At 37.3% G+C, this 27,966-nt stretch overlaps 1 protein-coding gene across 1 annotated transcript; it reads left to right on the top strand.

Annotated features, from left to right (window-relative positions):
• Nucleotides 1-23,947: 23,947 nt before the first annotated feature.
• LOC129354133 (uncharacterized) lies at nucleotides 23,948-26,700 on the top strand. The gene is made up of 2 exons (XM_055023626.1): nucleotides 23,948-25,213; nucleotides 25,409-26,700. Exons 1-2 carry the CDS (start codon nucleotides 23,977-23,979, stop codon nucleotides 26,161-26,163), a joined length of 1,992 nt encoding a protein of 663 aa, XP_054879601.1. The 5' UTR covers nucleotides 23,948-23,976; the 3' UTR covers nucleotides 26,164-26,700.
• The last annotated feature ends 1,266 nt before the right edge of the window (nucleotides 26,701-27,966 follow it).

The raw sequence follows: 27,966 nt of genomic DNA, 5'->3' as shown, positions 1-27,966 counted from the left end.
AGAATCTGAAGTTTCCTGAGGTGGAACTTGTGAAACTGCAGCTTAGTGGATTTCCACAGAATTTTCACCCTATGACAGAACCTTTTGCATTGCCAAACTGATTTATTTATCCCTGGAAAGGCCTTTTTAAGTGTTATGAGGGACGTTTTCAAATGTGCCACTTTGTTAGGAATATCAAAACAATGTTGAGGGCCTTTCCTGGCTTCTGGATGCCATGAAATAGTGGCAATGTAAATTCATTGTGACATTTATTAGGATCATTTTCATTTTTTAAAGACTTGCGATATGAGTGTTATTGTTTCAGTGTGAAATTAAAACTGTGAAGAATTTTGCTTTCAAAAGATTTGATTTCATTACAGATTCTTTGCTGGTGCAAGAAATTTTTCTAACACATTTATGACAGACTTTTGGCACTTAGGGAGAGATCAGGATGCATCACACTCTTTTAGAGAGCAAAGAGGGCATGACGTGTAGAGCTCGAAGGACAAAGTGGTGGGAGTTGGTGATGGAGGAGTTCAGAAAAAGAAAGCACTTGGTGGACTTTGGAGTGTCCTTGAACTCCTCTCAGAGTTCATGTCTCCCACGTTAGCTGTGCTCGGGACGTGGTAATGAGCAGTCACATAGTGTGAGTGTTCTTGAGAAACTAGGCCACATGGGGTTGGGGGTAGCTCACTCCTCACCAACCCCAGTGAAGTGCAGTGATGGTTGACAGCTTGTCCTCCCAGTCTCTGGGCCAAGGTGAGTCACATCGCAGAGGGAAAAACGAACCAAGCTGGACTTTTTGGAAATACTGGAAGTAAAAGCAAGAGAATCAGATGAAACGTAAAGCCAAAGACCCTATATGTGCTTCTCTGTCTATCCTTTCTGTGGAAACTGCCTCTTTGTTGTATAAAATATGAGATAGGGTTTTGGAATGGCTTCATTTTTTTTCCTCCTTTTCTTGAGCTGTCACACCAGAGATTTGGAATTCATAACATGGATTCACATAATGGGTTGCAAGACACATGCAAAATGAAAAGCAGCAAAAAGAAAAAAAGGAAGGCAGACAGAAGGGAAAGTAAACTCATTTGCAATGGGGAACTACACTTGTAATTAAATTTCAAGCTAAAAGCCGTGTTCATTGTGCACTCTAATTTGCATCCAACTTAAATATGCATGAAATTATTTTGCATGAGCAGGCACAGTATCTCCACGTGACACGGTTCAACTGGAAGAAGAAGAGGGGGTGGTGGCATGAAGCAACATTTACCAATTAGTTCTGATGTGAGCTATCAGCAAGGGTCTGTGATCTTCTTTCTCACATATCTCAACTCATTCTGTTGTCCATTGTGAGTTCAAACTAGCATATTAAGTTTGTTCCTTTAGGGCTTCATGCATTTTCATGTGATCATAATGTGTGGAGGAACATCAAGGACTGGGTTACTGAGAGATACTAAAATAACACAAGAATCAAAGTAATGCGCTGTATATATCAGGTTGATCTCTCATAGACATATTGCATATTCTTCTTGCAGTTCTGAATATTTATAAAGTTGGCAAAAAACTTGTGTGCATTGTAGTGATATCAGCACTAAAATAACTTAAACTATTTATCACTGTTAGACACCATTACTTTCCTGATATTGTGATAAATGAACTATGTAAGTTTGTATGTTGGTGAATACATATTCAAGCCAAACAGGATTCTGTGAAGGTGCAGACAGCAAGTGAAACAAATGTTTTATCTGGATATTATATTACTTTATTCTAAAAGAATAGAGATCATTGAAAGGTACTTTTACTTCTACAGGAGCTGCTGTAACTGAGAACTCATTGTACTTTATTGTGAGAATCAGGTGGCCCTACCACATAGTTTCTTACAAGCCTCAAAAAGCATGGATGTGCCTTGTTAAAGAAGAAATACTTATCAGTCCCCACCAGTCAATAAATCTATTTGTGGACATTAGTTTTCAATCACTGGTGTGTGTGCAGGTGTGTGTGGGCAGGCATACGGGGTGTTCCAGGAACTCATGCTAGTCTAGACATGAGTTCATTGGCTGCTCATTGCACATAATGGAAACCACCACAATTGATTAAAATAGTTCATCAGATCAATTACACTACAGCTTTATCAATCACAGTTCGTCACCAAGTCTAAATTTGCTGGTTTTAAACCAAACATCCCAGTTTTCCCGCTGGCTATCATATTAAGGACAGTTCAAAAGAAGTCACTTTGTTTCAATTTAGAAATGTTATAAACTGGTTGTTTGGAGGAAGGATAATTCATTGTTCCAATAAACAGACTACATACCATGTTGGTTTCATCCAAACGCCCATCATAATGTTTTGTTTGGGGTTTCTATTTGTCACCATCTAATTTTCAACAAACACAAACATGATGTTACTTCTTTCACTTCCAGTGTTGTTATGATATTTCAAGAACAGTTTTTAAATATTGCATTTTCACATGAAGAGGTAATTCAATTACAAGAATATACTGAATCATACTGCAAATTAGCAGCTCAAAAATGTCTGTGCGTCAACACAAATAAAGACTTGTACATACAGTATCTTCAACATTATTTGATCATATGACTACAATAGAATATATAGGTTGTGTATACATATTACTTTATGAAAACATGAATCAATGCATCATTCATATCTAAGAAAACAGATTTCTCACAAAACTACAATCATTAATATTTTACTCATAACACATTTTACTCGTAAAACAATATAACAATATTCTAGTCACATAATCTTCTCTGACTGCTGAACAGTATACACAAATTGTGATGACATCCACACAGCGATAACATCTGTAGCACTGGACACAGCTGGGCAGGAAGTTAAGGCCAGTGTATCATAACCCTGACGGTTAGACAGCATTTCACTGGTGATATTGTCCAGTAAGATATAATTATCCAGTAATATTTTTACATTTCCTGTCTACTTAACATATTTTAATACAAAAACACAGTGCACCGCCTGTGCCACTGGGCTTAGCAAGTTTTCTGGTTGAAACCTTTTTAAGGCAAGTACAGCTTTCAAGACAAAACACATTTACTAACGCGATTGCAGCCATTACAAACATCCCATACTCATTTTGTAAACTTAGTAAACCTAAATATAGCTGTAAACCTCACAACTGATTTTTTACCTGTGAAGGGGAATGAGACTGTCATGGAACGGTGGTATGGAGATGGTGAGGTAGAGGTTCAGAGACCCAGGTAAATGTTAAAGAGGCTTTTAATGGTCACCAAAAATCCAGAACATACAGTCAACAAAATAACTCTGCAGCCAGGCATCACGGCTGAGCGGAAGCCAGGGCTCACACCGGTAGCAACTGGTCAAACAGGCAGACAGCACAAAACAGGACGATGACAACGAGACAACGACAAGGAACAAAGGATACAGGTATAAATACCTGAGGGTAATCAAGGAAACAAGACACACCTGGGAATAATCAAGGGGAAGAAAGGACAACGAGGACACTCAGGGAGACAGAAAACTCAAATAAACACACAGAAAAACACTGGACATGACAGAGACAAAACCAATCAAGGCACGATCAATAAAGAAATTCTCAAAACTTAAAATCTGAGAAGGGTGAACTCCATAAATAATACAAAAATATACATACTCATAATCAGGAAAGTAATATGACAGAAAATGTGTTTTAAACTTACTTAGACATACATCCTTTTACTGTATTGGCCTGTAGTTCTTATCTTGGAAGACCAAAATCATAGATCAGAGATCTATGATTTATGATCACAGGGCATCTGACAGACTTTTGTGTGGGTCTTGTCAGGATACACATGTGTACCATGGCTTACTGCATATTATTTAAAGATTTCTAGGGTGCGCATTGGAGGAATTAAGCCACACCCATCAAATATTGGATTATTGGGCGGCAGAGTAGCATTGATCATAGTGATTTTGACTTAGTTCATGTGAAGTATGTGGAATTTAGACCCAAATTTATGGCAATAGCGTGACCTGTGATTTTGCCACACCGTTAGGGCCACACCCTCCACTGAAAACTCTTTGTGCTTTAAAACAAGTGAGATCCACTAGGTATCTGTTTTTGACACAAGGTTAAGGGGGTCAGAAAGGGAGCTTTCCAAGAAAAAAAAGTCACTTGCTGTCCTGAGGGGCCGAGATGATGCTTAGATGATGTCAGAAAACTATGACATAGGATTGTTGGGGATCCAACATGGATGACTCATGCAAAGTTTGGTGCCTATTGACCTTTTTATGTGTAAGTTGTAGCGTTTTGTTGGTGAGTAAGCCAAGTTTGCCACTAGGCCACATACTCAAAAATTTACAATTCTGATAACTTTGCCCAATTCCTCAACCGCATAATGAGCAAAATTGAAGTCGATAGATCAAAATCACAAGGAGGAGTTCATTAAAATTCTGAGGTGTGTAAACATAAGAAAAATACTTTTTTTTCTTGATTTGGAGGTTCTACCTTTGTACCTAATTTCAGATCTCTGTTTGATCTCTCTCATGTTAGGGGCACTGTAAGGCAGTTTGGCCATGTACACTTTAGATTCCACTGGAATCCTAAAATGTTATGCAGGTACAGTTGGGTACAGTTGGGTGAGTTTTTAATAATGTGAATAATAATAATACTAATACTAATAATAATAATAATAATAATAATAATAATAATAGTTTCCAAAAGGCCACATACTTTGTTCTAGAAATAAGAATAAAAAATCTTGCATATAGGCCTAATTATGATCAAATATCCCTTCAACATTTTGAAATAGCTGAAGATTTCTGCTTTTTTGACATCCTGATAAAACAAAAAAAACAAAAAAAAACTAACTCTTCAGCCAAGTATCTAAATTCTCTACATCCCTTTGTGACCTGACATACTCATTTTGCTGATATTGTGCACATGAGAGGAGGAAGTCCAGAAAATTATTTTCTAAAGATGACAATTATTCACTCATGTTCCTCACAAGTAGAATTTTTCTTAAATTGTAAAATATGCTGTTGATTTGAAATAGCTTGAGGTTTTGTTACCAGTAAAGGGGAATCTATTAATATGTTAATCTGACCCCACCCATTTTTGTTTCTGCCAGCAGGTTAGATCAACCTTTCCATCTGCTCAATCTCTGCAAAGAGCCCCTTTTAATTATGAAATAATTTACCTGATCCTTATGTGAATTCTAATGAGCACCAATTTTTGGACTGACTCAATGTTGGGTTTTGGAGTAGAATTAGTCATAGTGAGTTCGGTTTAACTCAGCTGAAATAAGTGAAATTTAGACCCAAATGTATAGTGAGATTTCACCACGCTGCCACTGCCACACCCTCCACCGAAAAACTCTTTTTGCTTTCAGGCAAGTAAGACCAACAAGTTATCTGTTCTGACACAAGATCTTATTGATTAGGTCAAGAGGTCAGTAAGGGATCTTTTCAAGAAAAAGAAGTCTTAGGGGCGGGGCTTAGATGACATCAGAAAATGATGACACAGGATTGTCACACATCCAACATGGATCACTCATACAAAGTTTGGTGCAAATTGACCCTTTTATGTGAAAGCTATAGAGTTTTGTTTGCTTTGGTAAATATGCCAAGTTTATGCCAACGGACCACAACAACAGACTAGGAAAATGGAGATTCAGACTCTCTGATGACACCGGTCTCCAAGAAGTCCTGTAGGCATTGACGTACTGCTTTGATGTCATGGGGATAAATAGGTCTGGCTCTGTGCTTACATGGAGTCTCATTGTAATGTTTCATGTGACATTTCACCTTATCTGTGCATCCAAAATCCAAATCATGGGAAAAGACATCTGGAGTCTCCTTTAATTTGTTAAATATCCGATCCTGTCACTCTGGGGCGATTAGTGACTCTCCAAAATCCAACATCAGAAATGTGACTGTGACAAAATATAAGGTGACACAGCAAGCTCTTCAATTGTACAAAGAGGCGTTGGAAAGGTGTTGCAGTTGTTTCTCCACCATTAACATATTGATCAGTGCATACACAAGCATGATTGACAGTGATAAGATCTTTTTCTTGTCTCTGATTGTTTTTTTACCAGCAGCATTTCTTCTGATGGTTATTTGTCAGGGACGAGAGGACTTAATCTTTTCACAGTTTAACTGTCTCAGATTATATTGTTATGACATGGTGGCAATTTTAATAAATGTGTTAAAACATATTTTTGGTAAAATATACTGCAGCTTTAAAGGTTATTATTTTTAAAAAAAAACTACTGTTATAACAAACGATCCACATTGGAACTCTTTTTCTAATTTTTATTGAATATGACTGTAGTTCTTGGCTTTGTGTAGTTTGATGCAAATTAGGGGTAGTAGTCGGCAAGGGGTTAACAATATAGGGAGGAGAGAAATAAAGGAGAATAAATGATGTGTGATTTCACTGAACCTGGCATAAAAATGACCTTGTGAAACAGCAAAGCTAAAACTGATTGTTCACTGGCTCCCATTAGATGGTCTACTCACTTTTACTGCATAAAAGTCTTTTACTATGTACGGCACTGTTGCACAGCAGAGTTAATATTGACAGGAGTCTCTTATATTCTTTATGGTTACTACATCTATGGCTAGCATTAAAAACAATCCGAGCAAAGTTAACAGTAAACAGAAACCTCACTTATCCTGTAATGCATTGATCAATATAATCCTGACATTTTTTTCATCCTTTAGAATTGCAGCAGGGTGTTTATCTTTTTTGTCATCATACAAATGGCCCAATGGCACAAGGATGGATTGTTTTGTTTGTTTTTTCTTCTTTCAAACTGTTTTTGTGTGCATGAAAAACAGTAACATAGATGAACTGCTCCACTATGGAAGTTGAAGTTATTCTTAAAATAACAAATTGAACTTGTGCTCATTTCACATTGTTTTTTAACAAATATACTGCTATGCATATCAAAATTATCCCAGGAGACCTGCATATGTATTTCTCGTCTTAAGTGCGTTCTATCTTACAAATATTCCCTTCAGTAGCTGTTATTCTTTTTAAACTAGCCTTTAGCATGGTCTAATTTTCAACAATGCTGTTTATGAAACACAATCTAGGAAACATCAAAGTAATTCCTCTTCTTAAGAGGAGTCACCACAAGTCAATGGTTGGCCTTTTATTGTGCTTCAGACTTTAAAACTAACTGAAATTATCTACAAACCATTTTGAATGCTTTTGATACTGTATTTACTGCTGTCTGCACAGGACTGGTAGCAGGAGTAAACAGGGTCAAAATGCTCTTTGTCATTTGTGTTGGACTTAGACCTATCAATAATTCTCAGTGTTTCAATAATAATCTATTGCTATGTTCACTGTTGTTCGTCCATACCAGAATGAATATGATTTATGTAATTAAGAACAACAGTTATTTTTTAAAACCATGTCAAAAGTAGGATTAGGTCAATAAGAATCTTTGTTGCTATTTCCTTTTTGATTTCTAAGATTAGGTAATCACATTTCTATCACATTTATATTGTTCAGAAACATAATGGTAGACTGATGCAAATGTGGTGCTCTGTTGCACTTTATTGAGCACTGTACTGAGGCTGAATAAACTACAGTATTTGTGAAAGGTACTAAATGAAGATGTCAGTTGAAGCATTACGCCTCAGTGATATGCTCTAATAGATTTTGAACAATGAGCGCACAGGCAGCGAGACACTGAATGAATAGCATCTCTTTGTGAAAGCTCAGTGTTTTAATAAATCACCAAAGCAAATGCTTTGTGTTCACTAAATGGTCCACTCTCTTTCTATTAGCATCACATTTAAGCACTGTGCACTTTGAGGACAAGAGCATGAAAGCGTTCTGCTGCATATTTAACATTGTGGGACCTGGAGAGGAAGGATCGCTCTTGGTAAATAAGTAAATAACAAAGAGAATAAATTGTGTGGTCTGCGTGTGTGTGTGTTGCTGTGCATGTGTGTGGGGTGGGCCACAAAAGGGAGAAAAATGAAAATTATCCATTGCTAAAGGTGTGACATTGCTTCTCTGTTCCAGGTTGCATTATTCAGAAGCCATGCTATGTTGTGTTCTGCTCCAATTCAAGCCAGATCATGAAATGCTTTGCTGCATTCTCAAAGAAGGAAACATGATTTTCTAGAGCAAACCAACAGAGAATGTGGAAGAGTCTTATTCCATTTTGCTTAACGCTTGTTGGAGCAAATCACAGTTCCAAGTTTATGGCCCAGCAAACTTTCTCTCTCTCTCGCTCTTTCTCTTTCTCTCATTCCCAGTACACACTTAGCATTTTAATGAGGACCTGGCCTGCATACTAAGTGCACATTAAGCTCGCTCTGTGGGGGTGAGTGCAGTGATACATCACGGTCAAAGTGAAAAACCTCTTTTGAAATTTTAAATATGAACAAAAGCTGAAGGTTTTATTTTTCAGTTCATGGATGCAGAGGAGTCTGGGGGGGGAGGACACTGAGTGGTTGCTCTCATGTTTTAAAGGAGGTTTTCTGCAGAGAGTTGGTGAGGCTGAAGTTGAGAGAGAGTTTTAAAGGGATAACAGCAGGGGTGGAGACGTGGAGAAGTGCTAGAGTCGTAGGTTTCCTGAACAAGTTACGTGAAGGTGATTGCAACTGAAGTGTTCGGTTCATAGTAGTGTGGATGAAGATGAAAGAAAAAAATGAAAAAAAACATGCGCAAATGTAAAGACTTAGTGTGGACACAGGCAGTTCTGCTCTGTGCTGACAGTATTTGTTTGTTCTTTAGAACATGTCTTTGTAGTTCTGTTTAAAAGACTTGTGGCTTTAAACCAGTTAGATATTCATCAAATTTTAATTAAATTCTACATTTTCTTGTAAGATGTGCTTTCTGCAATGAGCATGACACATGTTTGAAGAACATTCAGTATGTGACCTGCTGCACAGTGTTCAGTTTACTGCTATAGTACTACTTTGCTCAAATTTCTATGCTCCTTTGCATTAAGATCAGTGGTATGCACAGACATTTTGCACAGACACTGTTGGCCAAAAGCATCAGCATTTATTCACAAAACTGTTTCTGAGTTGACTCTGTGAATAAATTGAATTGCATTGAACTGGATTGACAAAAGCATTACTTTTTGTGTTTTTAACCTGTGTGTTTTAGCTATCTGACCAGCAGTGGGCAGTGTTTAGGGAAACGCCAACACCGGACTGCCATCTATGCCATACAGCTAATAATTCTAATAGTGAAGGTACATTAATTTATTTTTAAAAAGTCACAGTTATTGTAAATTATATTCCATATAACTTTTGATATATGCAGCTATAATGTTCAGAACAACTGGAACATAAAAGTCTATATTTGGTGTCATATCAGGACAACGTATGACTGTACATATGACTATTAGTATCATGTGAATTGATGTGAAGTTACTTAAAAATAAATAGCCATTGGACCATGAATAATGAGCATTTGGTTAAAAATGTACAGAGTGGAAGGAAAACCGACACATCTACTCTGTTGCCATGTGTTTTGCCTTAAGAAATTACACACCTGAATTAACCCCTGTATCACTGGGAGAAAGGTCAATGCCTGACGGGAGGAGCCACATTCTCTTGGGTGGCCTTGCCTCTCTGCTTTAAGAAACAGATAAAAAACATAAATGAATCGCTGCCAAAGGAAAGATTCAAGTTAAGAAAATAACCAAGATGGTCAGCATAATTTGATCCAATTTAAGGCAGTGTGTCGGTTACACTTTTCTCCTGCTAAATTAAAAAATATATATTAGAATCTTTCCACTCTCTGTGTTAAGTGCTGTAAGGACTTGGGGGGCTTTGGCTCATCTATTTTTTCAAAGATTTCAGCCATTCTGGTGTCACTTGTTTGATTTTGTGTGGGGCAGTATATAGGGAGGTCCTGTGCACCCCCTCCATCCGCTCCTTGTTTGGACTGACTGACCCAGGGTGCCTCATGAACTACACTAGTGGCCAGCCAATGTCAAACTATCAATACTAATCTGCTCAAGTATTGATAGTGAATGTGGCTGTTTTTTTTTTTTCTCAGTTTGTCTGTGAAATGACAACCAACCTTTATGTTATTACTGCTGTCCGCATTAGAAGAGGAAGCCATGCTAGTTAGAGCGGTGAGATGGGAGCAGTAGCTGTCTGGGAATATGTATCCCAGCTGTGAGCTGTCAGTCATGATTTCACACCCCGTCATCTGAGGCTCCACTCCCACACCAAAACACAGTGAAAAGGATGAAGTTTTTCATCCTTTTTTAATTTCAAATCTTTTTTCAGTTTCAAATCCACCTATTTTTTTTCAAATAAATGAAAAATACACATGCAAGAGAACAATTGAAGATTATTTGAAATACAAAAATGCAGCCCTACAACAGATTAAGTACTTTTTCTTTTATGAAAAAAATCTTGGATGGTAAAATTATTATTTTAAAGCGTTTCTTAAAACGCTTTAAAACAAGATATGTCATTGTAAAAACCTTTACAGTGACATTAGCAGATCAAACATTATGTCAGAGTGATCTGACAGAATGAAAGAATACATTGGAAATAATACATAATACTGCATCCGTGCTTTAGTCTGTAAAACACATTTTACAATGTATTTGTGTGGTAGCTGATGTGTCCTTTCTCTCTGCTGCATGCTTAGCTTCTGTTTCTAGTGATGAATGAAATGAGTACCATATTTTTTGGACTATAAGTTGCCACTTTTTTCCCATGCGGCTTATAGCGTGGTGCAACTTTCCTGTGTATTTTTGTGTATTTCTTTATGGGCCCTGCTTATAATGAGGTGCGCTCTATAGTCTGGAAAATACAGTACCTATGATGTCACTTAAGGAAAAACACTGACATAGAAGGCTTTGCTACATGCACACAAAGAAAACACAATATACTAGGTGATTACAAATTAAAAGAGCTTTCACAAAGAATGTACATGTGTATACAAACAGAGTCATGAAGTCAGATGTCTCTGCAGGCAGGGAACTCTGTTGTGCATGTTCACACACATACACTGAATGCAGCTTTCTCTTGGGAGATAATTATTTGTGCTTCAGTGTCTCTCAGATAGAGCCTTTCTTTGGGGTATTTACAGTCACATGAAGTGATGAATCACAGACCACTTTTTGTTTTTGGAACAACAAAAAGTGGAATATTTAGTCTTTAGCCCTTTTTGGAAAACTTCGATGCAGGCATTGCATGTGATTCATTACAACATTTGAGAATCAAGCTTATTGTTTTGTGACTTTAGCTGTGGTGATCCAGACCAGTTTGAGTGAAGGCTTTCAAACTCTAAGTCTTCTTTGCAAACAAGACTTATCCTCATGCAGCGATGCACTTTCCACTGTCAGCTGTTGGCCTGAGGTTGAGAAACAACACCATTCAATAGTTTTCTTTTTTTTTCATTTTGCTAATTAAAATATCAGAATCCAATGAAAATCAATCAATTCATTCTGTTAATGGACTGTGCTGAACACACTTAGATGTCTTTCCCCGTCGATGAAACCACTAAACCACTTCTGACACTTTAGTGTTCCTTAACACAAAAGTGTTCCTGTATCAGTGCTTCAGTGCTTTATGTATCCTCTGTGTTCTGGAAGCCTGATTTTGTTCTGGAACCTGGTTGCTCACACTGAGCCAGATTCTGCAGGAGGTTGAAATGAGGGCTATTGTTGCACACAAATGTTATAGATATTATAGAATGTCATCTCAAAACCTACTGTAAAATATTTTGTCTTGCAAAATTATCAGCAAGAAAACAATCCTAATTAAATAAAAACATATTTGGAAAAAAGTCAGTTGATATGTTATTCTTATTAATGTTAGTAGTTATAATCTTACTAGTAGCAGTAATTGTGGTAGTAGCATTCAACTTGTTACTTTATCTATTCACATATTTTCTATACGGTCTTAAAGCAACTGTTTTATGGAACACTGCTTTAATAAAACATTTTGACTCATAAATACTAGCCATTTAAATTCCATGCCAATCAAATCACATTTAAAGAAAAGAGCTACAAGAACACCTCACACATTCCAATGCCTCTGATTTGAGTTTCTAAAGGTGCAGAAGCACAAACAGTTTTTGTCCAGCAGGTTATTTTGAGAAAAATAATTATATTTTAAGGCAAGATGCTTGCAAACATAATTTGTTTTCAAAAAGGTGCTGACTATATAAAGTCTGTAGAGCTCAGGATTTTAAAAACACTAATTGCTTTGGAATTGTGGGTAGTGTACTGTTTTCTGTCAGTGTTGTTACTGTCTAAACTCCAAAGTGATCTGTCTCTTTAGACACCTGCTCTGACAGCAGATTAGAAAAATAAAATGAACCTATGACAAATGAATTCATGGAAGCTAAAGAGGAAGAAGAAAACCTACAGACCCTCATCTTCCATAGGAACAACATTCTTAACCACAACAACAAATCTGACAAACTGCAACATCAGGGTTCCAAAAGCAGACAACTTAAAGCAACACACACCACCTCTTAATGCTTGCAATTAACTTTTGATTGAATAAAGCAAAGATATTTTTTAAGTAGTATTCAGTTATTAAAGGATCAAAGATAATGAGAGCAGAAAATGAAATTAATATGTTTAACATTCCCTGTGAAAATCTCATACATGCACATTCAGTCACATTCTTTTCTCAGTGTGTGTAGTTCATCCTCTAGTTAGATAAGGATAATATTCTGGAATATTGTTAATTCCATGGCAAGCTTTAACCATGAAAATTGTAATGCATAACCTGTCTTCAAAAAGATGGGCCTCTGTCAATCAGACTTACTGATTTCTGGAACACATTAACATAACATCTGTTAAACTTGATAGCTTTGCAGTCAGATGACAGATTTCATTGAAACTTCAGTGACTATAGAGGGCTCTGTAGATCAGCACACACTCTTAGGGCTTTTAAAACTTTTTGGAAATGGGTTTAGGTTTAAAGGGGAAGAATTATATAAAACAAACTTTTTTGAGCTTTACATCATGCTATAATATGATACCTTCATCAAAAAGATGGGTAGTGTTGCTTTGATACTTTCATCCATGTTTGAGAAATCTGTCAATCTCCTATAAGATACCATAAGCCTTGAAAACACCTGGGTGGACGGAGCACCGCCTTCGCGAATGAAATTCCTCCTCCGAGCTGCAGATTTCAAGCTTCTGTGCTCCCACCTCACAGAGAAATTGTGAGTTGTGTATTTTTAGAATACACTAAATAATTTATATTTAGTCTCACCTCAACACATGTCTCTAGGTTTGGAACCAGTCTTCTCAAGAGGGGTTGGACACTCTTTTGGTCTGGAGTTGCCCATGGAGAGATGCGTCAGCCAGGAGTGGGCATTCTTGTTGTTCTTGGTGCCTGTAGGTTGGGGTTTACCCCGCTGAACGAGAGGCTATTTTCCTTCTGCTTACGATCGAGGGGATGGGTTCGACTGTTTGTGTTTACGCACCGAACAGCAGTTCAGATTACCCATCCTTTTTGGAGTCCTAGGAGGAGCTAATAAAGGATGCCCTTTCTGAGGACTCCCTTGTTCTGTTGGGAAACTTCATGCTGACATGGACAACGACAGTGAGTCCTGCAAGGGTTTGGTTGGGCGGAAGGACTCTCCTAATCTGAACCTGATGAGGGATCTGTTGTTGGATCTTTGTACTGAGTACGGATTGTCCATCATGGACTCCATGTTCAAGCATAAGGGTGTCTGTATGTGCTGGATCACAGTTTATCATTTGATCTGCAGCTACATGTCCACTGACCACAACCTGGTGCTGAATTGGGTCCTATGGTGAGGGAGGATGCTGGTCAGACCTGGCAAATGTATAATGAGGGTCTACTGAGAACTGCTGGTTTAGTCTCCATCGAGTAAGTTTTTAACTTCCACCTGTTCATATTACTCTAACTGTAGTAATAGTCTTATATGCACACACTCTAGAATACATTAGTTTAACGACAGGTTAACACAACAGAAACAACTCACATATTTGTTTAAAACAAGAATATTTTTAGCACAGCAGTCTTAATGTCCAGGCTTCCCGACAAACACCTTTGATAATAATAAAATAATCACGATCTATCTCATTGGTACAGTAAAACTTGATGAATGCCTCTAATATGGAAATTAAACACCAATACAGTGCTTTGTCGAACATAAAAACAGCTTAACAACAATATAAAACAAGCTGTGAGTTTAACAAAATTAAGTTTTAGGACATTTAACACATAAGCTTAATACAGCTCTGCTCACTCAAATCTCCCCAGAGCAGTTCGAACTGAGGAGGGCAGCGGGAACACACGAGATGTGACACGGCAACAGGAAATAAGACAATAAAAGCTTCTTCATCAAAAATAAAATGCAATATGTAAACCAAGAAAAACAAATATACATACATAATAATTTGGATGAAATAAAAACATTTTTACACACTTGCTATACATAAACATAAAATGCATGTGTTTGTAGATTTTTTTTGTCTTTCTTTACGATGTTTGCATGAATGTTTCTGATTTATGCTCTGTGGACGCTTGATTTTTTGCATTAATATGTCTGTTTATGTGCAGGCTCTCAAGAGCAGGATATTAGCTAAATAGCATCTGGAAGCTCACTAATTGGCTCTCCTCTCCACACAACCATAAAAAAACAGCACACCTCATCTCCTTGTGTGTGTGTGCAAGTGTATGTGGCATGAATGTGAGTTTGCCTCATAAAAAAATTCCACTTGTGCCAGTAATTGGGGATAACTATGGTAATGTAGTAAGCCATGTTTGCAGAGAAAAAACAATGTTTATTGCAGGTTAGTAGTTAACAGTAAATAGAAAAGTTTGAATGGTCATTTCTGTCACAGTGTGTATTTATTAGCACATTTTCTGATTTCCCACATTTTCTCTGTTGAATACCAAGGCTGTGCTGCTATTGTTTTTCCATAATATCATTGCCAGTTTACAATGTAATGGGCTGCCTGCCAATATTACCACACACTTGTTTTTGCAATTATTTGCTGTAAGGCAGACGCCCCTTTCTATCCAAGCTAAAACAGCATATTAAGCTGTAAACAATGCTTTGGGGATTGAGGGTTGTCAAAATTGTGAGTGAACCCCAATTGGTTTTACATGGTATATTATTTTCATTTAAGTTATAAAACATTACACTTCTTTGCAAACTTTAGCTACTTTGCACCAGGTATTCAGAGAGGAAGCTGACAATATTTGCCAAGGCTAAATGTAACATGCTTTTCCACTAGCAATATATCATACTTGTGTATTTGCATTTCAGTATTTTTCACATCTTCAACGAATTATTTTTTGTTTTCTATGCACAAATGTATATGAGCATTTTGTGCATTTAAAATAACCCTATTCTAATTTTAGTGACTGCACAATATTTTAATATGCTGTAAATTTTGTTTGTACATTAATATTAATTCTTATTTGTATTTTTATTTTGTGTAAATATATGCTTCAACTTACATGTTGCTTGATGGTGGTAAAACCAAATTTTCCCACAGAGGGACAATAAAAGTCATTATTATTATATTACATTCATTGTCATAATACATTTGTAGGATTTGTGTTTTGTTTTGCAGGTTTAATTAAAAAGCTGTAGTGAACAAGAGCAGATATTTGGTCTCTGTTTAAATCTGCCAGCAAGGAATCTTTCTGTACAGTTGGTTGCAAAGAAGACAGGTAGTTTTATACATTCCCTAAAAGGCATTCAATTGACTTCTGGGACATCATGGTCTTTGGAAAGCATAAACTCAACATATACTGCAAAACAATATGGGCCCTCTGCATGATATTGTTTACATTCTGAAATGTTGCGCATGTGCATAAGACTGGAGGGAAAAAAGACTATTCCTTTACATAGCTGTGCTGCAATAGTGGAACAATTCATGAACTAAATAATACGATGATATTAATTTAGTGCAGTGTGGCACACGAAAGGGAAAAGTACCCCAGAAAAATCACTGAACAACTCAAAGCCACTTTGTTCTCACTCTCTGGCGGCTCGTCTGCATACGGTACATGCAGACGAGTTATCATAGAAACTGACAACAATGCCACTACACATTTCAGGGTTGAATATAGAAACCACTTTTCCACAGAAGAAGAGAACATTCAGTCCATTACATTAATAAGTTTATTATTAATGATAAATCACTTCCACTGCTATTCTAACACAGAGGTCAGTAAAGCAGAGCTAACATGGTTAGCTCTGTTTTCAAGAATAACTGATCTACTTTCCTCTTACATAAAGGATAGGCTGAGCCCAATTTGCTGTTGTTTTTTGCCTGTTTTTATTAAAGTAATATCGCTTGATTAAAGTCAAAAGAGGCAGCCCATGGAATAATATGTTAACCCTTGTGTTGTCTTGCAGGTCAAAAGTGACCCACTAGCATGTTTAGCTGTAGAAAAAATACCCTAACCGATCTTTTTCCGACTTGAAATTTTATGACTTTTCCTAAATTGACCCCGTCATTAGAAAATTTATACTTGAATTTTCTGAAGGGTCATTTTGGACCCGTGAATTATAAAATCATTTAAACACTAGAAAAAGAGTTCAAAGGCCACACACACCACTCCCTATTCCTTTCAGTGTAATTAATTCTGAAGTGATGACGTCACATTTGTATAATATATAATTAAAATAATAAACTTTTACTTTGTAAAAGAAAACTGTTATGACACTTGTTTTGTGGTAAAAAAAACAAAAAGGTACAATACTTTTGGTCGTATTTTTGTATAGTGTAACAAAAAATACATGATAAAAATTTATTATATTTAGTTAAATTGATAAATAACAGATTGTTTTATCATGCAAAATATATTCTGTATTTAAAATTCAAGTAATCTGCTTTATTTTAGGGTTTTAGTAGGGTGGGTCATTTTTGACTCGTAAAACAGAATGTTAGGATTGCACAAGAGTTAAATTATCAGCAATACAGAAGTTGTTCATTTATTTATATTTTCTTGGTATTCCATGCACTTTCCTGGGATATTCAAGTTTTTTTTTCTTCATAGTTGTATTTCTGTTGGATAAGAGCTTTTGGTGAAATCAGCTGAATGGTGAATTAGCTGAATCCACCATTCAAACACAACAAATGCAACTTTGTTGTGTTTGAGCTCTTTTCTGAATCTGGTCAAACAGCAAATGGCTCTGGTTACATCCCGTGGTTTACCTCCTCATCCTGTTTAAAGCCAAAGTAATCTCAAATAGGCTACTTTTTATTTTTTGGGAATTAATCACTCCTATTTTAGACTTTTGTGTTCTAAATTGGTAAATTAATCTCTTCATGTTTGCATTGTTCCACCCACAGAAAATGCCCAAACATTTCCTGACTGCAAATATCCTCCATCAAATTAAATCATAAATCGAATTTAATTGGGTCCTTGTGAGTCAAATTGATTTGGGAAATCCAAATCAATCTCCAGCACTAGCAGAAAGCCTTTTCTGCCCCATAATTGTTCTGTTTGTTTTTTATTCTGTTTAGTTGTGGATAGGTCCTCTGTCCCTCAGAGTTGATTACAGGCAATGTCAGAAAAAGTCTGAGAGTAACAGCAATGTTGGGGATTGTTGTCTGGATACCATTCTTCACCACAGTCTGCATCAGATCTGCAGGTGTTTTATCTTATTCAGTTCTGATAAAATACCTTTATTGGATCAGCTCATCAGACAAGGAATTATTCAAGACAGTTTGATATGTAGATGAGAGAGCATTGACCCGTTTGAATAGCTCAGTACTGCACAGTCCATGTCAAATAGGAAACCAAAACGATTATTAATGTCTGTGTGCCTCCAGCCATTTTCTCAGTTCTGACAAAAAACTGTCAATAATGACATTGAATGTCTAAACTTGGAATGTTTTACTCCCAGGGAGAATGATTTCGTTATCAATAACCTTTGTCTCATCGTCAAAGGTTCTTGCTTTACTCACACAATGGGTCTCAGATTTGCAGACCTGTGTTGCTCCTGTAATTGCCTGGGCAGATGTCTCAAAGTCAGCAAGTTACCCTCTAAGTGACTCTACAGAAGAGTCCAGACACTTCGCAGTGGGCTACGAAACGGTTCTTAATTTATCATCCAATGTCCCATATTCTAATTTAATTTGGCATATAATGTCTCATATAAATGCTTTTGCATTTACTGTTCCCCTTCCATGTAGATGAGAAGCTTTATATATATTTTTTCATTTATTTGTCCTGTTACTAAAGCAGACATTACTCAAACTTTTAAATTTGAACAAAAACATAAAAAAAACACTCCAAACAAATCTAAAAAAACAGATCCATAATAATAATTTATTATTATATTACATCTATAATCTTCAGGCAGATGCTACTAAGCTTACAGGTGTCAGTTATGTTTATGTGTTTTTGTCTATTAACTGAGGGATGAACTTAGTTGTGCATCCTGTCTGTCCCCCTCTCTGTTTTCACATAAAGGTATAATCCCATGTCCATAGTATGCCATGCTAATTAAATTCAAGTTCTGCCATTAGCAGAGCTGACTGCACTCAGCGGAGCCACTTAAAAAGTGAGAGCTGAGCAGCTAAAGGAAAAAAAGTAAAGAGATGTGTATCTCTCTCTCACTCCCTTTCTCTGTCTTTCTGACTCTCTCTACCTCTTAAGGTGCTCTCACTGGCAGCTTCATTGTAAGAGCCATTGTTCATACAATGAAGATCGGCTCTCAGTGAGGAGCTGGCTCCCATCGTTCACTTCAAGAGGTGGCTCTGGAAGTGTTCACAACCGATTCATCATCAGTATCACTTATCAGGTCCATATCTCTATATCGTAAGCTGTTTTTTGTCATTTTGAATTGGTGTAGCACACTAGCCATGAGGCTGGTCTTAAGCTCCTGAGGGTTGTTACATAGCACAGCAGCCTCCTGTCCTCCTAGTTGTTGGGGGTTAACACTTACAAAGCCCTTTCTATTTCAGCATATGTTTCACCAAACGCGCTTATGGAGCCTCCTTGACAGCACCATCTCATACAGGAGAGGGATTGTAGAGTAACTCCCTTTGATTTTTTTTGTGTGTGAATTACTTGGGATGTTGCCGACATCTGGTGTGAATTTCTTGTCTGTTGTCCCATTGGAAATATTTTAACCAAAAAAGAATACTTAACCTCTTTTACATGCTGTAATCTTTATAATATTGTTTTACTCTTCTCCTGTGGAAAGTTTCTTTGGGAATGAATAAAATTGTGCTCGATTTCTTAACTAAGTGAAGAAATAGACTTCAGTAAGACACCTTGCAGGTCAGTTGTCAATTTACATTCTAGAAAATGTAATTTTGACAAGTTAGTCATTTTCCTCTGCTTTGTCACACTTTGCTTTACAAGGTTTCATTTGTACCAACTTTCTACTTTTAAATATCTGTTACCTTTTTAGTTCATTTCATTGCTAATTTTATTTAGTTTATTAGACAATTAATTTACACATAGGAACCAAGAATACAATTTTGACTTTGAACTCCAAAAAGCCATTCCAACACAAAACCAAAGAAAAACATGATGAAAAAATCTGAGTGTCGTGGCCATTTATGTTAAATTTTGTGAATTATAATTTGTAACAATTTAGTTTCTTTTTTGGGGAGTTAGAATTTATTTAAGTTGATTTAGAATTGACATTTGTAAGAATTTTGTATTTGGAATTGTTTAGAGTAAGACTATGTTAATTGTTAGACCCTCCCATTAATTTGAGTAATTAAAAACACACCCGGTGTTGGGTGAGGCAAAGAAAAATTTGTTTGGTAAATGTCTGGTGTGTTGAGGGGAGGTTGAAAAAGATTTTTTGACCACTTTTCTGGAGCATTTTGTTTGACACCTTTTTTAAGATTAATTTTCATTTTGACTACATTTTAAGACACTTTAATTATTATTTTTTTGTCATTATTTTTTCCAAGAAATAAATTATATTTTTTACAAACATTGAAGAGGTGCGTTCAAAATCACCGCCTCTTAACACCCACGGCCTTAGATGGAAATTTGGATTTTTTTGGAAAATAGAAGGCCGTGACATTTAAGTCAAAAAATCATTATTTTTTTTTGGAGCTGTTTTTTGGAAATTGGAAAAGATTGAAAGAGTGGACAATCGCACTTGGATGGAATGAACTTGGAGAAGACGCACAAAGTTGTGAGTAAATGCAGTTCTTTGTTGGAAAGAGCAGACACGCTGATCTGCAAAGTGAAAAGTTTGTTTTGGACAATTTTCTTTTGGATTTGGAGAAACAAAATTTAAGTTGAAAATGGAGGAACGAGATTAAGGATTTCAAAAGGAAAAAGAACTCTTTAATTTAATTAAAAGGCGCAGAGCCAAACTCAGCGTGCTGACAAGAAAGAGAAATGAAATTCATGCGCTAATAGACGCTGGAGAGTCAAAATCCTCTATAGATGAGCATATGCAAAATTTCAATCATTATTTAGCGGAGTTTATGGACTTGCAATCTTCCGTTCAAAGACTGCTTAACGATGATGAAAAAGAAACCGATCATGGTGATTGGTATGAACCAAAACTAATTAGTTTTAAAGAGTTCTTGGATGAAATCGAAACTTGGATGAATGGTGATCCTGATCCACAGAAGAGCGACGTATGTTCAGCGTTTGAAGTTGAAGCAAAAGCGGCATCTCATGACCTTAGCGTTGAGCCGGATGACAGCGTCTCACAGACTGCGCAAGAAGCGATCGGAAAAGGCTCTGCAAGGCTATCTGGGTCCGCAGCTAATCCAGTCAGCAAGGCGGCCAGATCGGTGCCCGGTGCAATGAGTAAAGCTTCTAGTGCGAGGAGTAAGAGTTCCCGTGCGGCTTCAATGGCGGTGATGGAAGCGGAGATGGAAAGAGCCGCTCTGAAAGCAGAGGTGGATGCGCTGCAAGAAAAACACGCGCTAGAGTTGGAGGAACTTCAGTTAAAAGCAAGAAAAGAAGCATTGGCGTTGAGAACCGAGCTGGTGAAGGCGGATGCGAAGATGAAAATCTACAACTCCAAACAAGAGCAGGAAAGTCATGTTTCCAGCGTTGGTGTCGCAAAGCAGGATACATCAGTTTCTGCGACGTCAACTGAGTTCATACCCGCTGCTACAGCGCAAAAGGCTTCAAGAACTCAGAGACAATTGTCTCCTCTTGCACTTTTAACAATTCCTCAAGAGACACTTATTAGTAAAACATTAAAAGTGAAACCAGAAGAAACCCCAAGAGAAATGTCTTCTCAGGTTGATGGTCATAATAGTGCTTTAACAGAAATTATGAAGAAGCAAAATGAAATCACTGAGATGCTTGTAAAACAGCAAAGACTGTCACTCCTGCCCTCTGTAGAAATTCCTGTTTTTAGTGGAGATCCTTTGCATTTTAGGTCCTTTCTTAAAGCATTTGAGCAAGGAATAGAAGCTAAGACAGACAACATGCAGGACAGGCTTTATTATTTACAACAGTTTACCACAGGTCAGCCTAAATCTTTGGTGAGAAGTTGTATGCACATGAGCCCACAAACTGCTTATTTGGAAGCAAAAAGACAGCTTGAGTGGAACTTTGGTAACAGAGCAAAAATAACATCTGCATTTATAGACAAAGCTCTGAATTGGTCAGTTTTAAAATCTGATGATGCTACAGCTTTAAGAGCTTACACATTCTTTTTGAGAAGTTGTTTCAACACAATGGATGAAGCTGGTTTTATTGATGAGCTTGAAAACTCAACTAATATGAGAATTCTTGTTTCAAAGTTGCCTTTTAGGCTCCGTGAGAAATGGCGATTAATTGTGGTTGACATAGCAGAAAAGTACGATCGTAGAGCAAAGTTCAAAGATCTTCTAGATTTTTTGGAAAAACAAACAAAAGCTGCATTAGATCCTGTTTTTGGAGAAGGTCAAACTGCAAAAGAAAAGATGGCTTTAAAACCATCAAAGGTTCCTTTCAAAACTAAAAGCAGCAGTTTTGCCACTTCTGTTGCTGTAGTTTCCAAACAGAACAATGATAAACCGGTCCAGTTTAGCCATGAGATTGCAAAGGTGGTTCAAACTCGGTGTTTATTTTGTGATAGAAATCATTGCATGGAGAAATGTGACTCATTTAAGCAGAAAGCCAACAAAGAAAAGGTGGCATTCCTTAAAAGTAAAGGTGTATGCTTTGGTTGCTTACAGAAGGGGCATATGAGTAAGAACTGTCCACAACGTTTAATTTGTCTCACCTGTAATAAAAGTCACCCTACTGTTCTGCATATTGAACCAAACGAGCAGCAGTACCAAGCAGTTAAGGCTGAAGGTAAAGAGTCTCCAGTCTCAAATGCTCTTGTATCTTTGAATGTTGGAAGCTACACTGGGGCTGGGTCTAATGAGTGTGTTCTGTCAGTTGTCCCAGTAAAAGTAAAGTTGGAAAAGGGGACAAATGCCTTTCTAGATCCAGGCAGCTCTGCAACATTTTGTACAGAGACTTTGATGATGCAGTTAAATGCTTCTGGAAAAAAGGTGGAAATTATGCTAAAAACCATGGGTCAGGAAAAGCCTGTAAGTAGCTATAAAATATCTGGTTTGGAAGTAGCTGCTTTAAAAGAAAATGAGTACTTGAAGTTGCCTGATGTTTATACTCAACAGTCCATTCCTGTCACAAAAGAAAACATACCTAAAGAGGAAGACTTAAAAAATGGTCTTATCTAAAAGAAGTAGAGTTGACATCAATAGATGCTGGCATTGGGCTGCTCATTGGTGTAAATGCTCCCAAAGCATTGGAACCTTGGAAAATAGTTAACAGTGAAGGTAGTGGGCCTTATGCTGTGCTAACACGCCTTGGTTGGGTTGTTAATGGTCCACTCAATCAGGGTCGTGAAGAAAATGGACATGTTGCTGGATCTATTCAGGTCAATCGTATCTCTATAAGCAGTTTGGAAGAAATGTTGGTTTTGTAGAGCATAAGTGCAATGAGCAAACTGAAATGTCTGTAGAAGACAAACAGTTCATGGACATAATGTCAGAATCAGCAGTGCTTAAAAATGGCCATTATTACTTGAAGTTACCCTTTCGTAATCCTGAAGTAAAAATGCCCAACAACAAACAGTTGGCCCAGCAGAGGGCGCAATGTCTGTTAAAACGATTTCAGAAGGATAAGCTATTCTTTGAAGAGTACAAAGAATTTATGCATAATGTTGGTATGGAAGGGCATTCAGAAATTATTCCACAAGATCAAATAGAACATGAGGAAGGAAAGGTGTGGTATGTGCCTCATCATGGGGTCTACCACCCCCGTAAGAAAACATTGCGGGTTGTCTATGATTGTGCTGCAATGTTTGCTGGAACGTCACTGAACAAAGAGCTGTTACAGGGACCAGATTTGACTAGCACCTTGTTAGGTGTGCTCATTCGTTTTCGACAGGGTCCAATAGCCCTTATGACAGACATTAAAGGGATGTTCCACCAGGTTAGAGTTGCTCAGGAACATGTAAATTACCTACGTTTTCTCTGGTGGCCCCACGGTGACATCACAAAAGAGCTTGTTGAGCATAGAATGTTGGTCCATATTTTTGGTGCAGTCTCTTCCCCTAGTTGTGCCGCATATGCACTTTTAAAGACTGCTGATGACAACCAACATATGTACTCAGAAGAGGTTATTAATACAATCAGACATAGCTTCTATGTAGATGACTGTCTTAGGTCTGTCCAGACCGTTGATCAGGCCATTTCTCTTTATCAACAGCTCACAGAGGTGTGTGCCAAGGGGGGATTTAGGCTCAATAAATGGGTGTGTAGTGAGCGCTCTGTCCTCTCTAAGATCCCTGAGGAAAACAGAGCAACAGGTGTAAGGATGCTAGATCTTAGCCGGGACCAGCTTCCCACTGAAAGAGCCCTGGGAGTGCAATGGGATGTTGAACAGGATGCTTTCACCTTTAGCATTGTAAATAAGCAGAAACCACTAACAAGACGTGGCATTTTGTCCATTGTTAGCTCTATTTACGATCCTTTGGGTTTCTTAGCTCCAGTTATTCTTCCTGCTAAACAGATTCTTCAACATTTATGTAAACTGAATTGTGGCTGGGATGAGACAATTCCACCTGAAATGACAGAAATTTGGAAAAACTGGGTCAAAGATTTAGCCCTTCTGGACAACTTTAGTGTCAGAAGATGCATCACACCCAAAGGATTTGGGGAAATAAAAGGTTCCCAACTGCATCACTTTTGTGACGCCAGTGAAATTGGATTTGGTGTTGTATCTTATCTTAGGCTATCTAATGACAAACATGAAGTGTGTGTTTCCTTTATTATGGGTAAAGCAAGGGTAGCGCCATTAAAACAAATCACTATACCACGACTTGAACTTGCGGCCGCAGTTTTAGCTGTGCGTCTGGACAAAATGCTGTCATGTCAACTTGGACTCAATCTGAGTGAATCAATCTTCTGGTCTGACAGCACAACCGTCCTGCAGTACATTGCAAACACAACGGCAAGGTTTAAAACATATGTAGCCAACAGAGTATCCATCATTCGTGATTTTACAAAAGTTACTCAGTGGAAATACATCAGATCAAAGCTAAATCCAGCTGATGCAGCCTCTCGAGGCATGAAAGTTGGCTCTTTTTTAAAGACTTCCACCTGGATCGGTGGGCCAGAGTTCCTCACAAAGCCTGAAACCCAATGGCCAGCAGGAATTGAGGAATTACCTGTTCATTTAAAGACTGATCTAGAGGTCAAAGATGGGGTCCTGACGTGTGCAGCTGTCCTGGAAGAAGTGTGTCCCATCTCTAAACTGCTCATGTACTTTTCCAGTTGGACAAAGCTAAAAAGATGTGTAGCATGGATCCTGAAAATAAAAGAAAAGCTACGAACAAAGAAGTTACCAACTGCACATTGTGAAGGTCAAATGTGTGGTAAACAGGACAATAAAATGGATGCTCAGCTCACCACTGATGATCTATCCAAGGCTGAGGAAGCCATAGTGAGCATTGTGCAGAGAAAACATTATGGCAATGAAATGGCTGCCCTGAGTTCTGGTGCAGTGAAGAAGTCAAGTCATCTGTACAAACTTGATCCTATTGTTACTGATGGTGTGTTAAGAGTGGGCGGCAGACTAAGCAAAGCAGCATTACCTGAAGAAACAAAACATCCTGCAATATTGCCTAAAGGAAATCATGTTTCGAAGCTCATCCTTCAACACATCCATAAAAAGGTTGGACACAGAGGAAGAAATCACATGCTTTCTACCCTTCGTCGAAAGTACTGGATCCCTCATGCTAATTCAGCAGCCAGAAAGATCATCAGAGACTGCATGGTGTGTCAAAGACAACGACAAAAGCCAGGTGAGCAAAAAATGTCAGATCTTCCTATTGACAGAATCTCAACTGATCTTCCACCATTTACTTATGTTGGTGTTGATTACTTTGGACCAATAGAGGTGAAGAGAGGGAGAACTATTGTTAAAAGATATGGCGTTCTCTTCACTTGCCTAACCTGTCGTGCAGTTCACCTTGAGGTGGCACATTCTCTCGATACAGATTCCTGCATAAACGCTATCAGGAGATTCATCTGCCGCAGAGGTCAAGTCAAGGAAATCCGATCGGACAACGGAACCAACTTTGTCAGCTCAAATCGTGAGTTGAAACAAGCCCTGTTAGAGCTAAAGCAAAGCAAAATTCAAAATTGCTTAGCACAAGATGGCATAAAGTGGACTTTCAACCCTCCTTATGGAGCCCATCATGGGGGTGTATGGGAGCGCATGGTGCAGGAAATAAAAAGAGTACTGTGTTCCATCACAAACCAACAAGTATTAGATGATGAAGGCTTGCACACAGTTTTATGTGAAGTGGAGGCTATATTAAATGATCGCCCAATTACACCTTCTTCTGAAGATCCCAATGATTTAGAGGCTCTTACTCCAAATCATTTGCTCCAGTTAAAAGGTAAGCCTGTGCTTCCGCCAGGTTTGTTCAAACAGGAGGACCTGTACATGAGGAGACGTTGGAGGCAAACCCAATACATTGTGGATTTGTTTTGGAAACGGTGGGTGAAAGAATATCTCCCTATGTTGCAAGAACGACGGAAATGGAACAAGACTTGTAGGAACTTTGCCATTGATGATGTGGTGCTTGTGGTTGACGAGGCTGCACCAAGAAATTCTTGGCCTATTGGACGCATCACAGAAACCATGGCAGATTCAAGTGGATTAATTCGACGTGTTCGAGTCAAGACGAGAACAAATGAGCTGGAGAAGCCGATTAACAAGATATGTCTCCTGCTGGAGGCTGTGTAGAGACAACAAAAAGTGTTTGTCTCCAACTGAGCTAAGTTCTGGAACCTCTGGCTCTACATTTACACTGATACACATTTACTGACATGCTAAACATCTCATTCTGCTACATACATCTTTTTACACACACACAGACCATGAACGTGGACAAAAGAAAACCCTTAGCGTCATGGAACATTGACTGTTTTTTGTTTTTATATTGTCACTAAGAAGACATGTGGACTACAAAAAAAAAAAATGGACTATTGTATAAGTTGATGTTGAAATTAATTTTGTTCATTGAAAAGTATTGAAGCACTAAGTCTGCTAATATTAAATTTGCATTTGTTAATGGCCACTTCTGTAGATATTAGATGTAATTCTTACACATGAATTAGGGGCCGGGATGTCGTGGCCATTTATGTTAAATTTTGTGAATTATAATTTGTAACAATTTAGTTTCTTTTTTGGGGAGTTAGAATTTATTTAAGTTGATTTAGAATTGACATTTGTAAGAATTTTGTATTTGGAATTATTTAGAGTGAGACTATGTTAATTGTTAGACCCTCCCATTAATTTGAGTAATTAAAAACACCCGGTGTTGGGTGAGGCAAAGAAAAAATTGTTTGGTAAATGTCTGGTGTGTTGAGGGGAGGTTGTAAAATGATATTTTGATCACTTTTCTGGAGCATTTTGTTGGACACCTTTTTAAGATTAATTTTCATTTTGATTACGTTTTAAGACACATTAATTATATATATTTTTTGTCATTAGTTTTTCCAAGAAGTAAATTATATTTTTTACAAACATTGAAGAAGTGCGTTCAAATCACCGCCTCTTAACACCCACGGCCTTAGATGGATATTTTGATGTTTTTGAAAAATAGAAGGCCGTGACACTGAGAGCGTCAAATTTCTCTCTCTCTCACTCCCTTTCTCTTTCTTTCATTGAAAGCATGTAGCAGCTTACAATGTGTGTAAGCTGCTACATGCTTTTTAAACATAAAATAAAAGATATATATTTTGGAAGTAATTATGAGTTTTGGCATATCACAAACAATTTATAGTTAATAGCAAAATATCATATTTAGGCCAACATGTTCAACTAATCCTGGATCACTTTAATATGAGTTACAGTGACAGCTCAAAGTAATGTTCTTCTTGCTCTCAGTAAACATTCATTTGTTCATTGATGTCCCTTAGGAGGTTCTTTGGTTTGTGTGCAGAACTTTATTTACTTTTCATAAATCAGCTTTACTAAAAACACAAAGTACAAATATTTATTCACAATGTAAATAGTAATCAAAATCATCTCAGGGCTTATCCTGATAGCATTAAATAATTCATGTCATGATGTAAATGAAATGGGAATCTACAGTATTAAGTTGTCATTCATGGCCTCTCCCATTTAAAGCTGCAGCTCAAGATTAGTTTCACAAATCTGCAGATTAAACTCAAAAGATAATCTCTCAGCTCAAAAAGATCCTATCACAGAATTCCCTCATGTTCAAATATTTAATAATACAAGTTATTCAAAGAAAATAAATAAAATTCATACATTTTATTTAATATGAAACATTGAAAAAAAATTTCAACAACTGTTACTGCACAAAAAAGTAGATAAAGTTCAATATTCTCTATACTTTCATAAACATTGTCAAATAGAATGCTACTGTTTATGGTTCAGTGATCGATCATATACAGATCCATTCAAAATGTTAGAATATTACTGAAAAGCAATTTTATTTTAGGAATTTTATCACAAAGTGAAACATAATATGTAGAATACTTAGAGGTTTGACACCCTTTATTTCTGTTAATCTTAATT

This window comes from Poeciliopsis prolifica, unplaced genomic scaffold (assembly GCF_027474105.1).
Source record: "Poeciliopsis prolifica strain line A6 unplaced genomic scaffold, Auburn_PproV2 SCAFFOLD104, whole genome shotgun sequence".
In the NCBI taxonomy this organism is placed as follows: Eukaryota; Metazoa; Chordata; class Actinopteri; order Cyprinodontiformes; family Poeciliidae; genus Poeciliopsis; species Poeciliopsis prolifica.
This window is presented reverse-complemented; position numbering and strand designations above follow the sequence as displayed.